Source organism: Panicum virgatum, chromosome 5N, assembly GCF_016808335.1.
Source record: "Panicum virgatum strain AP13 chromosome 5N, P.virgatum_v5, whole genome shotgun sequence".
NCBI lineage: Eukaryota > Viridiplantae > Streptophyta > Magnoliopsida > Poales > Poaceae > Panicum > Panicum virgatum.
Genome location: NC_053149.1, coordinates 70,754,194 through 70,768,529, shown reverse-complemented (window position 1 = coordinate 70,768,529; position 14,336 = coordinate 70,754,194). Strand labels below are relative to the sequence as shown.

General features: G+C 47.1%; 2 protein-coding genes across 5 annotated transcripts; both read right to left on the bottom strand.

Moving 5' to 3' along the window:
* Positions 1–337: 337 nt before the first annotated feature.
* On the bottom strand, positions 338–3,933 carry LOC120672748 (two-component response regulator ORR4-like). The gene is made up of 5 exons (XM_039953306.1): positions 3,405–3,933; positions 3,189–3,286; positions 3,020–3,097; positions 2,830–2,900; positions 338–1,102 (listed from the first exon to the last, which is right to left on the bottom strand). Exons 1-5 carry the CDS (start codon positions 3,508–3,510, stop codon positions 757–759), a joined length of 699 nt encoding a protein of 232 aa, XP_039809240.1. The 5' UTR covers positions 3,511–3,933; the 3' UTR covers positions 338–756.
* A 3,384-nt stretch (positions 3,934–7,317) lies between these two features.
* On the bottom strand, positions 7,318–10,221 carry LOC120672749 (vegetative storage protein 2-like). Of its 4 annotated transcripts, none has more exons than XR_005674280.1 (3): positions 9,977–10,221; positions 9,314–9,809; positions 7,318–7,654 (listed from the first exon to the last, which is right to left on the bottom strand). XR_005674280.1 is itself a non-coding variant. In XM_039953307.1 (3 exons), exons 1-3 carry the CDS (start codon positions 10,059–10,061, stop codon positions 7,476–7,478), a joined length of 375 nt encoding a protein of 124 aa, XP_039809241.1. In that variant the 5' UTR covers positions 10,062–10,221; the 3' UTR covers positions 7,318–7,475. The 4 variants fall into 4 exon arrangements, 2 of the variants coding, with proteins under 2 accessions (XP_039809241.1, XP_039809242.1); XM_039953307.1 differs by having other exon boundaries at positions 9,314–9,424; XR_005674278.1 differs by lacking the exon at positions 9,977–10,221 and having other exon boundaries at positions 7,328–7,654; positions 9,314–9,424; positions 9,620–9,966.
* Positions 10,222–14,336: the final 4,115 nt, after the last annotated feature.

Here is a 14,336-nt window from a genome sequence, read left to right as displayed (position 1 = left end):
TCTACTCTAAGTCAGCAGCATTTCTTACTGTTAGGTTTCAGTCCTATACGGTCAATTTTTTCAGGTCTACGAGTAGTTCATTCAACCGAGCGGGAGAAAGAGCTCCGTCCTGGCGCGTCTGAACGGAGATCTGTCCGTCACAGAAACGTTGTTTTCAGTGGACACATTTCAGATCCGGGTGGACCACTACTCGTAGATTGTATGCCTCCACCGTCAAGCATTCAAGCTGGATGCGTCATCTCGTACACACTCTGGGCCCTAGGCCAGTGCTTCTCTTCCTTTTATCAGCTCAGCAGTCAGTACTCAGTAGTAGCAGCAGCAAAGATGAACACAACAGTTTTTATCAGTAAAAGGAAGACATGAGCCACATTAACCGATTGCTCGATCCATCGACCTGTGCAAAACACATCACAGGCCACACAGCCTTTGAGCCAGTCAGTGGCATAATAAGCCATCATCAAATTAAAATTAGCCTAAACAAGAGCACCCCAAAGGCGCTGCCTTTATCTACAACTTCCTTTTTTCCCCATCCCCTTCGTCTTTCTAACGAACACACAAAGGGTGTTCCTGAGCACAACAAAATTTGCAGGCCGAAGCAGCTACTATATAAGTATGCCGTAATTGTTTTTCACTTCGAGCAAAAACCACCCTCCCCCCAAGGAGCTAATGACTCATCCATCCCATGATTAGCCACCACAAAAAAAAAACAGCAAAAGAAGAAATTTCTTAGTAGGGTAGGGGTTTCTGGTTGCCTTTTCAGGTCTCCACTGCCAGGCTGCTATTGGACATCCTTGGCTTGGTGCTCTCCGGCGACGTCAGCCCCTCCTGCTGCTCCATGGCCGCCGCCTTCCTCTTGTTGCTGCCGCTGCAGTCGCTGATGGCTGCCGTTGTTGCGTCAGCGGTCACTTGTGCCACGGGCGCCTCCGGCTTGTGCGCCGGCTGTGGCGGTGCCTCCAGCCGCTCCTCGTCCTCGGGCTCTGGCTGTATCTGCGGCTGACACTTCTTGGGCTGCTTCTTCTTCAGGAGATGAGACTTGAGCTTCTTCATGTCGGCGAGCTTGACGGGTTTCAGGAAGAACTCCTCTGCGCCATCTTCCAAGCACCTGGAATTTTTGGCAAGGCAGTCCAATCGTTAGCGCAAAATGGGAGGGAAGCAAAACAGATTGCGTGGAAGGGCGGAAACAAAAATCCTCTTCTTGCCCCCCTTTGGTTTCTCCGCTCAGAGACGAGTGATCACATCACTCCAAGGACACAGCAGACTTGTCAGAGATCTTTGCTACCACAAGGAAAAGATCCGGTCTCTTGAATTTCAGAGCCCTTTTGACTCAGCGCAGCCCCGGCGCATGATCGTGCTTCCCATACGGCCATACCCCTCCCTATTTGCGTAGAAATTTTGACCACTAGACAGTGACCACAAATTGATGAATACTAGAACTCGATAAAAATGAAATATATAATAGCTTTTTACATGAATAATAGCTTTTTGCAATAAGCCCGTCCAGGATGTGTGTGTCCGAAAGATTTCGAGAGATCTTGGCCCACCACAGCAAGGCACTGTGAGGAACCTTTCCTATGCTTTACATCGCTGTCACCAAGATATGCGATCTATGCATGAAAACACAGCGCATTCATTGCCCCTCCAATCCCACCCATCCACTGCAAAGCAACGTCAAGGGACCTGTTCTGGGGAATTCCTGGACTTTTCCCTTCCTTTGTCCCATCAAATCACACTACTATACCCCTCTTTTGTTCTTATCTGAAAAAGATCAAATCTTCTACATTTGGCTGCTACCTATCAGCTTTGTTTAAATCGTTCTCATTGGAATTTCGCGGAAATTCGCATTTTTTAGGTAGGCAGTAATGTTACAGCCAACATGAGGAATGAGCTGTAGTAAGCAAAAGAAAAGCAGACTTTTGCAGGAATATTTATTTGCTTGCAAGGCCATGTTTGGATAATGTTACGAAAACTTTTGCACTAAAAGACGAATGCATGCATGAAGTACTAAACGAAGTTTATTTGCAAAACCTTTTTAAGAATGGGTGTAATTTTTCGAGACGAATCTAATGAGCCAAGTTTCATCATGATTGGCTACAGTGATGCTACAGTAACCGCGCTCAATCATCCTCTAATCATGCGGTCAAAGACCTCATTAAGTAGAGCAACTGCTACAGTACCACAGTTGTGGAGGTAATTTTGTAATTAGACTTTATTTAATACCCCTAATTAGTAGTCAAAGCATCATTTCTCTCTCATCAAAATTTTTCCACCCTCCAACCAAACATGGCCCAAGCTTTGGACCTACTACTAACAGACTAGCCAGCCTAGCTTTAACAAACACAAGGCACAAAATTCAAAGGCGAAAGTTGCAAATCTTTTGAGTGCTCCAACTACTAGTTAAGAAATCAATCCCAACGCCTGAAGAAGCCTTTTTGCTAGCACTAGATTAAATAACCCTCAGCCTCAGGCATTCTACTAGTAGTATTTCTTTAGGCAAAACTGGTAATCTGGCATGATGGCATTACATTCCTTCTGCTCCCTAGATTACCCCCACCCTTTGGTTCACCATGATATGTACCATGTACTACACTGCTAATCAGTTCAGAACCAGGCAGGAGACCAGAACAGCCAAAAACAAAAGACAATCATTTTCATCTGGTATTTGTACATACTGATTCTATGAACTAACTAGATAAATCAAGCTTAACTGTGACCTACAGTAAGTAGTAGTTAAGTTCTCCTGTCTAGTGGACCAACATGGCAAATGCTAGATGAAAACAGGGCGGGATAAGGGAGAGAATGTTTAAATTCAGTGCAGTTGGAGGAGCTCACCTGTTGATCCGGGCAGGCACGTTCTCAGACGACATGATCACCACAGGAATGTCCTTCAACGAGGAGGACCCCTGGATTCCAAAGTCGGCAAGCAAATAAGAGAAGAGAATTTTACTCTCGGCTGTGGACCATGGTTATTTGTGAAGGCCCCAACACGGGAAAGGAATTTAAGGCCGTGGGCGAATCTCACCTTCACCCTCCTCAGCAGATCATACCCTGTCATGCCCGGCATGCAGTAGTCAGTGATGATCAGGTTCACAGCAATCTCCTGCAGCAAGAGTGAGGCAGACACGTGATTGCTTGCTTGGTCACAGGACCAGAACAGAGAGAGACCCAATCCACCAAGCAGGAGCACCTACCTGGTGGTCAGGGGAGGAGGAAGGCGATGATGACTCGGCAGCCTCGTCCCTCAATCCCAGCAGCTCCAAGGCCTTGCTCCCGGAATCGACGGTGGTCACTGAACAAGGACGCAATTCAAAAGCTTTGAGGAGAAAATCGGCGATAAGAAAGAGGAACATTTCCTCCCTCGCATTCAGTCGCTCCAGGGGAAGGAAAGGAACACACAAAACGCGCACCTTGGTAGGACGAGTTCTTGAGCAGCATCTCGATGAGCTTCCTGTCGATGAGGCTGTCGTCCACCGCGAGGACGTGGAACCGCAACTCGGCATCGGCCACCGTCATGGCCGCGGAACGCACGGCAGGAACTAGACACCGATGAAAGAATGAAGTCTCTTCGCTGGGAGGCGTTGGTGGCTAATGCGGCATCTCGGGGGAAGCAGCGCGGAGGGGGAGGAGGAGGATATAGGAGGCGACCACCATGGCACCGTCGCCCCCCAGGAAAGCAAGATCCGACCGACCGGATCACGCGGCCGAATCTCCACAGCAAATCGGCTCCATGATTTCTCCTCCCCCCCTCGTCGCCTTTTCCCTGCTGCCTGTGGTCTCTGCCTTCGATGAGTTGGGTTCTTGGCTTTGGTGTGGTGTGGATGGCAAGCAAGAGGGAGGAGAGAGGGAAGGGATGGATGGGCTGTGTCTCCACTCGCTGCCTGTCCCGCCTTGCCCGCTCTCCCTCTCCTCTCCCTCCCACAGTTGCTTTCAGTTCTCTTGCTGCAATTTATGGACGGTATCTTGCTGATTCGTGTGGTGCGAATGGCCGACGGGTTGGTTTGTCAGGTCATTCACCCAAAGGACCGAGCGCCATAATAGCAAATGCATTTCAGGGGTGTTTAGTTCTCAAAAATTTTCTACAATACTCATCACATCGAATCTTCGAACATATGTATGGAGTACTAAATGTAGTTAAAAAATAACTAATTATACAGTCTAACTGATTGCCACGAGTTGAATTTTTTTAAGCTTAATTAGTCTATAATTAGATATTATTTGTCAAATAATAACAAAATATACTACAGTATCAAAATCTAAATTTTTTTATCAACTAAACACACCCTCATTGTTTGGTACTCCCTACGTCCGACGGAAAATGTTTCATGCCAAGGGCGCGAGGCCCACACGAGGACACAGGGCCTGCCTTGTCTGCCACGGCTAGGAGTACGAGTAGTCCCTCCAGTGGAAACCCCGCCGCTCTCCCAGTGAAAACACACGATCACCACCGCAGGGGACGCAAAGCGAGGCCTTGGTCTTCCAAGCAAAGGGGACGGAACGGGGGGCTCCTCTCGCCCGGTCGCCGTCACCCTCATGGGCGGGGCCCGCAAGGATCCCGGGCGAGATCCGCTGACGTCACCCTTTCTTCTCTGTCCAAAAATCCGTTCCGTGCCTACCGATGCGAGGAAAGAGGAGAGAGAGGAAGCAAGCACACGTCGTATCGTATACGGAGTACTAGTCAGCAGCGTACTTTCTCTTGTCATGTGCTGGCCCCTCGTCTCTCTCCCTCCTTCTCTATACAACTAAACTTATAGTCCGCGCATGTAAAATTCAAAAATTTACATGTTATTACATCTTTTTTAAAAATGATATTATTTTTTTACTATATATCACCATGTTCATTATCATAAATTATATTTTATTATTAATTAAAACAATTCAAATATGATTTACTTATAATAAAATTTATTGAGCTTCAATAATATTATGCATAAAATTATTTTTATTTTTGTTTTATTTTGATTGATGGTTGTTAGCTTTAATTTCTATTAATAGGATATGTTTGTAACTGAACATAGCTAAATGGTATTTTACATTTAATAAAAATGTGCCCCGCCCCGGCGCCCCTACCGTCCAGCCTGAGCCTACGCTCCGTCGACTCCGACCCGACGACGCGAAGCAACCACGTCGTCGTCATGACTAGTCGTAACCTTGCTTCTAAAAAAAAAAAGGGACGGACGAGATCGCTCCAGCCCTTCATGTTGATCCTAATGGCAACAGCTGGAGGAGATCAGGTGAGCTTCTCTTCCTCGACTGTTTGTGTTTCATCGGGGCCCTAGGATTGTCAGTCGAGAACCAAGATAAATTAACATATATATATATATATCTTCGTTGACTCTACCTATACATACTTACTATATTCTTCAAACAAAGGCTTCCCCACAACACAAACAAAATTATTCGTCAAAGCCTCAAAGGGGACTTTTCCACCCGGCAAATGAAAAATGATTTTGAGGCAGGTGAACGCCACACGACGGGACACACTACGCTTGGCCAAGGAAGACGCAAGACTATGGCGGGAACGGCTACCTCGCAAGGACGTGAGGGTCGCTGACTCCTGGGGTGCAGTTACTCCTGCTAATGGGGTGGGGCTTGATGGGTTTTTTGGGTGGGTTTAATACATGTACTATTGGATGAGTGGAAACGGGTGACACTATGAAATGGGTTGGGGCGGGTTGGGTTGACGACATAGACGGGTTGGGACGGGTTGGGGCGCTATGGTAGTAGATCAGCACGTAAGTCGCATATCATCTTCCATCGTGATTTCGGGTTGGGGCGGGTTGGGGCATTGGGCCGACGGGGTGGGTCGGGGCGGGTGGTAGTTAGGGCTCTTGAAATATGGGTAGGGGCGGATTTGGGGTGGGTTCAACCCCATTAGCAGGCGTAGGTGCAGTACTTAGTTTGGCAATGTAAAGAGATCAGAATGATGTAAAAAACTTTTCTTCATTGTGCGGGCCGTTAGGGGCCATAATTAGAATAAAATGAATCAGGTGGGGATGCTCCCCCGTTGACCCTAAAAAATGATTTTATTTCTTCTAAGACCATGGCGGGGGAATGTGCGTGCGTTTGTTATCAAGAACCTTAAAAATCGGGGGTCACCACTAATCCTCGTCTCATTTTCGTGGGCTAAGATTCCCCGGCCTGCACTTCACTCATTTCCCCCCGTTATTTAATTTCGCACATCACTGTCAGGGTCTATGGGGGAGATCTGAAGTGCAGTCAGAGATTAGATAGAGTATAAACTATAAACCGTAAACGTCAATCATCTGGATCGCCTAATGACTTTGGTGTTTCTTTGGTCATCATATACTAGTACTGTACTGTTCGATAAATGGATGGGGTTTTCTGTTAAAAGCTTCAGAGCCTCAAGCTACAGCAGGAAACAAAATTTTGAGGAAGGAGATGTTTTACCAGTCATGTTGGTTTGAATTTTGAGGGTTGGACTAGTCTAAAACCCTAAACGTAACCCTGATGCTGACGTTGTCAAACTTCCACCGACAATGACAGTACTACTACTGCTACTCAATTTTAATACATATATTATTGGTTTATGAGAGATCTTGTTGACACGGACACAGACCCTTAGTTTTCAAAAGGGGTGCGTAATTAGAAACTACGGATAATCTTAGCGGTGGCACTGCCCTTTCTTTCTGCTCTTCTGTGCTTAGGAGTATCTCCTCACCACCGGCTCTGAGCCTGAGTGTGGAGGAGTAAACATGCTTTTAGCTTACGCAGTTACGCTGATGGAAGATACGTGCGGATACATGCATGCACCGAATCGTAGCAGGAACCTCGACCGGCCGCATTTAAAAACTGGCAAAGATCCGGCGACACGACCATCCAATGCAAGAACCGAGGCCGGATTCGGCCGATGCGCCCGAGGCCGATCGAGACGGGAGGAGAACGGGTCTTTTTTTTTGACAAATTGACATTTTTTTAGTTCTATTTTCAAAAATAAACCACTCGGAAAACTATTTTCAAATCTGACCCACCCATCCCCCGCTATTTGAGTTGGCGCGGAACTTAACTTATAACACGCCAAGGTCGTTGACGTTTTATTCCCGTCGTTGAATATCCACATGGCATGTTGACCCGGTCAAAATTTGACGTGGTCTCTACCCGCACCAAATGCATTGGCGCGGATATCTGCCTCATGTAACGGCTTGTTTTCCCATTTGTTGTGGGCCTGGAGTCCATAATGACCGCGCCAGGGTCATTGGCGCGGACATTGTGAAACCCTAAGCCCCATGGTGTTTGGCGTGGCCGAAGTTCCACGCCAAATGTTTTGGCGTTAACGTTGTTGGAGTAGAAGGAGAAGTGTTCTTCTTCGTCGTCGACGATTATATCTGCTTTACGGCCTAAGCTTCTTCCACGTTAGCCATCCGTTTACACAACGTTTTTTTTTCACTACATAGTTTTTTTATATCCTGAATTCCTGATGAATACAGTCAGGCAGGTCAAGGCTGAAAAAAAAAATCGCCTCAGGGGACGAAGTACATGGGATTGGGTATCTTGAACACGCGGTCGCCGGCGCAGTCGCCCTGCAGGTCGGTCCACTGGTCCCCGACGTTCCCGCGGATCCTGTAGCCTTCGTCCACGAGCTGCTTCCTCATCGCCGACTTGAACACCGACGAGCTCTGCCCTCGGTACTCCGGGGATCCTGTCAGCGTGTGTAAATAAGAAGCAAATATCAAGTCACAATACAGAATTAATCCCATCGCATGTCAGCGTTTATTCATGTTCTGAATATGCAGTGCACAAGTGTTAGCGACGACACTGTGCCGGATCAGGATGTTGTCGCCCGGGAGGCTGATGAAGTTGGGCCTCGCAGGGGAGATCGCGCGCGTCGGCCCAGCATTTTTTCATTTTTATATTTAAAAAAAATTAAAATTTCAAAAATATATGCCCGTTTCGAAAATTTTCAAAACTATACCCCTGTCGCCCCCTGGCTGGGCGACAGGGGCCTGTCGCCCACTGGCTGGGCGACAGGACCTAAACGTAAAAAAAAATTACATTTAGGTCCTGGCGCCCAGGATGCATTAAACAGCAAACTTGTAAAATCGATATAAAATCGTAGAAAAATCGGAAAAATACAAACTCAACTGTTCTGGATTCTATGAAACAAGATCTACAACTTTTGTTATATAAAGTTTTTTATTTGATCAATGTATCTTGCTCTATTTTAAATATCAATTTAATGCACTTTTATTTAAATCTCAAGATCCATCCTTTGGATGAATGTCATCTTTGGCCATAGTGTTGCATATGGTGAGCATAGGCTTGTAAAAAATTGGTAGGCCCAAAAAACATTTCTAGAATAAGCTTTTAAATTAAATCTTGCAATATGTCTAGTTTAAATAGGTTATTTATCCATGCTGTTATACTGAGTTTTAGAAGCCATAACTTTTACAGTACTATTATTTTATTTCCTAAGAGCTATAAAAAAAGTTTGGTAAATTTTAGATAAGCACAGCTAGACCAAATGAATTATGACTAAGGTAAATGCATTAAATCAAGAAAAATAGTTCTTGTACCTAGAAAAATTTGAAATAATTCATTTGGTCTAGTTGTGCTTATTTAAAATTTACCAAACTTTTTTTATAGCTCTTAGGAAATAAAATAATAGTACTGTAAAAGTTATGGCTTCTAAAACTCAGTATAACAGCATGGATAAATAACCTATTTAAACTAGACATATTGCAAGATTTAATTTAAAAGCTTATTCTAGAAATGTTTTCTGGGCCTACCAATTTTTTACAAGGCTATGCTCACCATATGCAACACTATGGCCAAAGATGACATGTATCCAAAGGATGGATCTTGAGATTTAAATAAAAGTGCATTAAATTGATATTTAAAATAGAGCAAGATACATTGATCAAATTAAAAACTTTATATAACAAAAGTTGTAGATCTTGTTTCATAGAATCCGGAACAGTTGAGTTTGTATTTTTCCGATTTTTCTACGATTTTATATCGATTTTACAAGTTTGCTGTTTAATGCATCTTGGGCGCCAGGACCTAAATGTAATTTTTTTTTTACGTTTAGGTCCTGTCGCCCAGCCAGTGGGCGACAGGCCCCCTGTCGCCCAGGCAGGGGGCGACAGGGGTATAGTTTTGAAAATTTTCGAAACGGTCATATATTTTTGAAATTTTAATTTTTTTTAAATATAAAAATGAAAAAGATCTCAGCATTCGTGTGACGGGAAGCGAGTGGGCCTGAATGGCTTGTAAGTGCGAGTTGAGCGGAGTACTGTAGCCCTGCATGGCGATAAATAGCGAGAGGAGAGGAAAGGAGAGACATCTCTGTATGAACAACCTGGAGAAAGCGATTCTGAAGCTGTCCTCGTCGGCCAGCTTCCCACCAACTCTGTCCCTCTTCCCGTCCCGATCTTGTTGCTAGCCGATCCCCGATTCCCCTTCTTCCTCTCTGCTAACAACAAGATCAAACTTCTTAATACAGTTAATTCGTCTGTCGCTCTGTACATCCAGGATCACATCGTTGCGTCTAGATGGTGCACCCAAAAAAAAAGAAAGAAGAGGCATCGGCTGGGAATGCCGCCCGTGACAGGAAGGGGCGCCAGGGATGCCCATCCGGTCACCGTCTGACCGGGAGAGGCCGCACCTGGCCTAGCGTGTGGAGGGGCAGCGACACCCACTGCCGGTGGGGCCGAGGACGGGCGCCGCCCGGTTGAGAGCGGGGCGAGGACAGCGCCGCGCGGCCGAGCGCCTGGGCGGGGACGCCGACGCCCTGTTGGTCTCCCGTGTAGATGCGTAGCTGGCCGGCGTCCTTCCGGTTGCCCGAGCGAGATAGCCTAGGCGAGATGCAAGAGCTGAGGAGAGGGAGTTGGGGGCGGTGGCGGCGTCCACATGAGGAGCCGAGGAGGCGACGACGTGCTTCGTGTCCGGGTAAGCCGAGGCCGAGGGCCAGCCACGCAGGGTGCTACTAGGTGGCCGGATCTTAGAGTATGTCATGGCATACCTTGACCACCCTTTAGGTTCGCCCATGGCCGCCGCCGCCGCCGTCGCCGCCGTTGCCGCCGCACAGGGGCCGTCTGCGCCTCCATCGCACCTGGGTCGCCTCCGCCGCCGCAGCAACTCCGGTCGCCTCCGCCACAGCCAACGATGGGTTGAGTAAAGGGGTAAGCATGGGTTGGGTAAAGGGGTAAGCAAGACCCATGCCAAACACCGTCGGGTTAGGATCTCACAATGTCCGCGCGAATGACCCTGGCGCGGTCATTCCGGACTACAGGCCCACAATAAATAGAAAAAACGACCTGTTATGGGGGGGCGGACACCACGCCAATGCATTTGGCGCGGACATGGACAACGTTAGATTTTGATCGGGTCAACATGTCACGTGGATATTCAACGACGGGAATATAATGCCAACGATCATGGCATGTTTAAAATTATGCTCCGCGCCAACTCAATTGACGTGTCATGAGTGGATCAGATTTGAAAATAATTTTTCCAGCTGTCTACTTTTGAAAATAGTTTAAAAAAAAGGTCAATTTGACGGAAAACATGGGAGAACGGGGGAGATGAGAAAAGAGTTGCGAGGATATGATCCGGTCGACGCATCGATCTTATCTCGCCTGACAACGATGCGTCGTCCCAGAGAGAAAAGCAAAGAGATGTTTCTGACGACGAACGGGCCTGCTGCTTCACTGCAGCGACGGGACCTCGATCGTCAGGGATCACCAGTCGGGTTTGTTTTTTCTTCTCTTTTTTCCCCGCGGAAAGCGAAACAGCTACTGTCGCTGTAGCTCTCTCAGGACGACGTGATCGATTTTCCCACAGTATTCAAGTTCTCTGTTTCCTTTTTGTTAAAAATGGCGAGCAGATGTCAACTTGCTCGACCAGGGATTTCTACGGATATGAACACTCCATGAGCACGTGATCTGCAGTTTATTAATGAACAAGTTGGAGATAGTACTCTTGATGATCCATCCAATCCAATCGGAAAAGCCCCGGGCCATCCACTGCAGCAGCAAGAGGGGTAGCACAGGAAGGGTGAAAAATTGGGCAGCAGAATTATGGATAGGCTATACGTTAAGTGTAGACCAAATCATCAGGGTCACCAACTGAATCTCGTACGGCGGATTTGATAAAGATTTGTTGGAGACTGTAGTGAGGATGCACTGTACCTCGCCGCGGACAAGCATGCCTGGGCTGCCTGTGCTACTGACCTCAGCAGATATTCCTCCGCCTAGGTCCTAGTCGGACCTTTTTCATCAGGCACGCTAATACGGAGGTCTTGACCTACGGCAACGGTATTATCTCCATTTTGACGGTAATATCTAGCAATGACAATCTTGTGACATCGATCTATATAAACTTGTAGATTTCTGCGGTGAAGGCTATGTTTTCGATCGATAATGGAGTAGTAGTTGAGATAATAATCAGATAAACACAATAAGTGTTTTCCCCTCTTGCATCAAACGAATGGAAGATTCGTGGTTGCCAAGTAGGATACTTACTTCCACTGAAAATCCAAATGCTTAGTACATTACATAGGGTGTGCCAGTGCCAGTGCCACGCGCCCCGCGGATCGCCCTCGCCGCGCGCGCGTATAGGGTGTGGGTGCGCCACGCGGCATGGCGTCCGGTGAGCGGCGCGCGCAAATGCAGCGCACCGCGCCCCTCGCCCCTCGCCCCTCCGCTGCATTGCGTTGCGACTGGCGAGAGGCGCATCGCCCCCATCTAACTGTATGCCGGCGTGCGTGGATGGGAGAGGAGGCCAGAGGTGTAGGGCGCGCGGGAGACCACGGGATCGTCCGTCGTCAGGGGCACACATGGGCAGCCAGAGCCAGGCGTGCCATCCCGGCGCATGAATGCATGATGGCGTGAGCCTCCTCGGCGCCGCGGTGCTGGAGGAGGAGTACATGTACATGCCTCCTCCCGTCCCGCGCATCATTGCTCGTGACCTCGCCTCTCTCTCTCGGCTAGGGGTGATAAAATGCCTAAAATTTTGAACTAGAAAATCTAAGAGCCAAATTCTAAAAGAGTTGGATTGTAATCTTATATAATTTTAAACTAAATAATTTAAGGACCTTGTTGGACTGTAAAGAGACCACAAAGACCATGACCCATTACCACCCTACTCACGGCCGACCTCCGCGGAAGATGGGGGGAGAGAAGAAAAGAAAATAAAAAAAAGGGCAGCATCCATGGCATGCTGCCTGTGCATGCAGTGTGGTCGGTTCATTCATGAGGACCGTGTCGCGCGTCCGATCGAGCGGGTTTGTTTTTACGCCTCGTGTCCGCGCGCTCCTCCTCGCAAACTGCTCTGCTGGCGTCCGGGTTTTTTATATTCTCGGCATGTATGGTATGGGGGCTCCTTTTTGCCGCCTCCGTGTTGTGTTTCGAGTTTCGACACACAGATTTGCCTTTCTTCACATGTCGCCAACTCATGTGTACTGCCAAACGTACGTGCATTACAATTACAGAGGATGACGATCCATAAGCATGGATTAACTCGCGCTTTGTCCACATGCTCTCGTAGCAGTTTACTCTTTCCATTTTTTTTAGATTTACTCTTTTTTTTTTGGTTGGGGGGGGGGGGGGTGCGTGGCCTCTCCTGCTCCTACGTTGCCACGTAAAAAAGACATGCAAATGTAATCACCGGGGCCAGAAAAAGGGGCAATAATAATATATAGACGAAGGACCCGACATCCCAGCTGCTGGGTGTGGGAAAAAAAAAAGTTGTCATGCATTGTTCCAGGCTTGCAATGGATGGATGAAGCGTTGGGAGAGCATGAATCGTCGCGACCGCTAAAAAGGCTGCCACTTGTTTTGTGGTGGAGAGCAAGAACTCTTTGCTGGAATGCTAGGTTTGGGCTGGGCCGCTTCCAGCCTTTCGCTTCATTCAATCCAACACCAAGCGGGCCGCTAATAGTTTTTTGCCATAGCAAAATGGCCCACATCGTGCAAGTTCGTCGCAGAAGACGGGCTGCGGCCATAAAGGTGGGCCGGAAAAAGGTTTAGACGGCGAGTATTCTCAGTGGTCCACCACCACCATCATCATCTACGGACGCCGCTGCTCTTGAGAAAAAAATAAAAAACAATCTATGGACGGACGCTGTATCCGTCCTTTGGCAAACGTATTTTCGTTTTCATTTTCTTCGAGGGAGTATTTGTTTCCTTCCCCCCTGAGGAGACAGAAGCAAGCAGCGTGTCACGACCTCAAACGGTGGCTAGCATGTGTTGGGCTGCCGAGTAAGCTTGTAAGGGGCGTTTAGTTCCTTTGGTGAAAATTTTTGGGTGTCACGTCAATGGTTGATCAGATGTCGGGAGAGTTTTTCGAACACTAATTAAAAAACTAATTTCAGAACTCACTTGGAAACCGCGAGACGAATCTTTTAAGGCCTTTGACCGCATCATTAGCACATGCGGGTTACTGTAGCACTTTATGGCTAATCATGCACTAATTAGGCTCAAAAGATTCGTCTCGTCGTGTACATCCAAACTGTGTAATTAGTTTTGATATTTAATTACATTTAGTGCTTCATACATGCGTTCAAAGTGGAGGTGAAAATTTTTGGGTGAAAATTTTTGGGAACTAAACGGGCTCTAAGCCTAGTATTCAGTTGTGGGCGTGTTTGGTTACACGTCAAATCAAATTTACACAAAAAAATAAATGTGTGCATGGAGTACTAAATGAAATCTATTTGTAAAATTTTTTTAAGGATAGGTGTAACTTTTCGCGACGAATCTAATGACGTTGATTAATTGATGATTTGCTATAGTGATGTTACAGTAATCATCCTCTAATCACACAGTCAAAGGTCTCATTAGATTCGTCTCGCAATTTACACGGAGCAGTGGAAGTGGTTTTATAATTAGACTTTATTTAATACTCGAAATTAGTGGTCAAAGATGAAAAAAGTTTTCGCGAATTTTTTTTTTCAGACAAAACCAAACACGGCCTGTAGGATTTTCAAGCTCATACGGGAGTAGTTCAGCCAGAGGCTTTGTACCGGGTAGATATAACCGTCGGCTCTATAAACGATATCGTTGATTCAGTTACAGAAATCAGTCATCTTCTTGCCCGCTCCTCTTGTTCTGTTCTTCTTGCCCGCTCCTCTTGTTCTGTTCTTCTTGCTCTATTTTCCGGTCCATTCTCCCATACCCCTTGCTCTCGTTCTTCTCAGGGTGATCTCGGCCAAAGGGCCTCTAGCTGAGTTGGTTAGAGGAACCCAGCGGCACTCCTCAGGTCCTGGGTTCGACTCCTTGTGGGGGCGAATTTTAGATTGAGGTTAAAAAAAACCCCTCGCCTGCCTCATGTCCAAATCACTGTGGAGTCCGGCGTAACTCACAAGACGACGGGCCCCCGTGTAC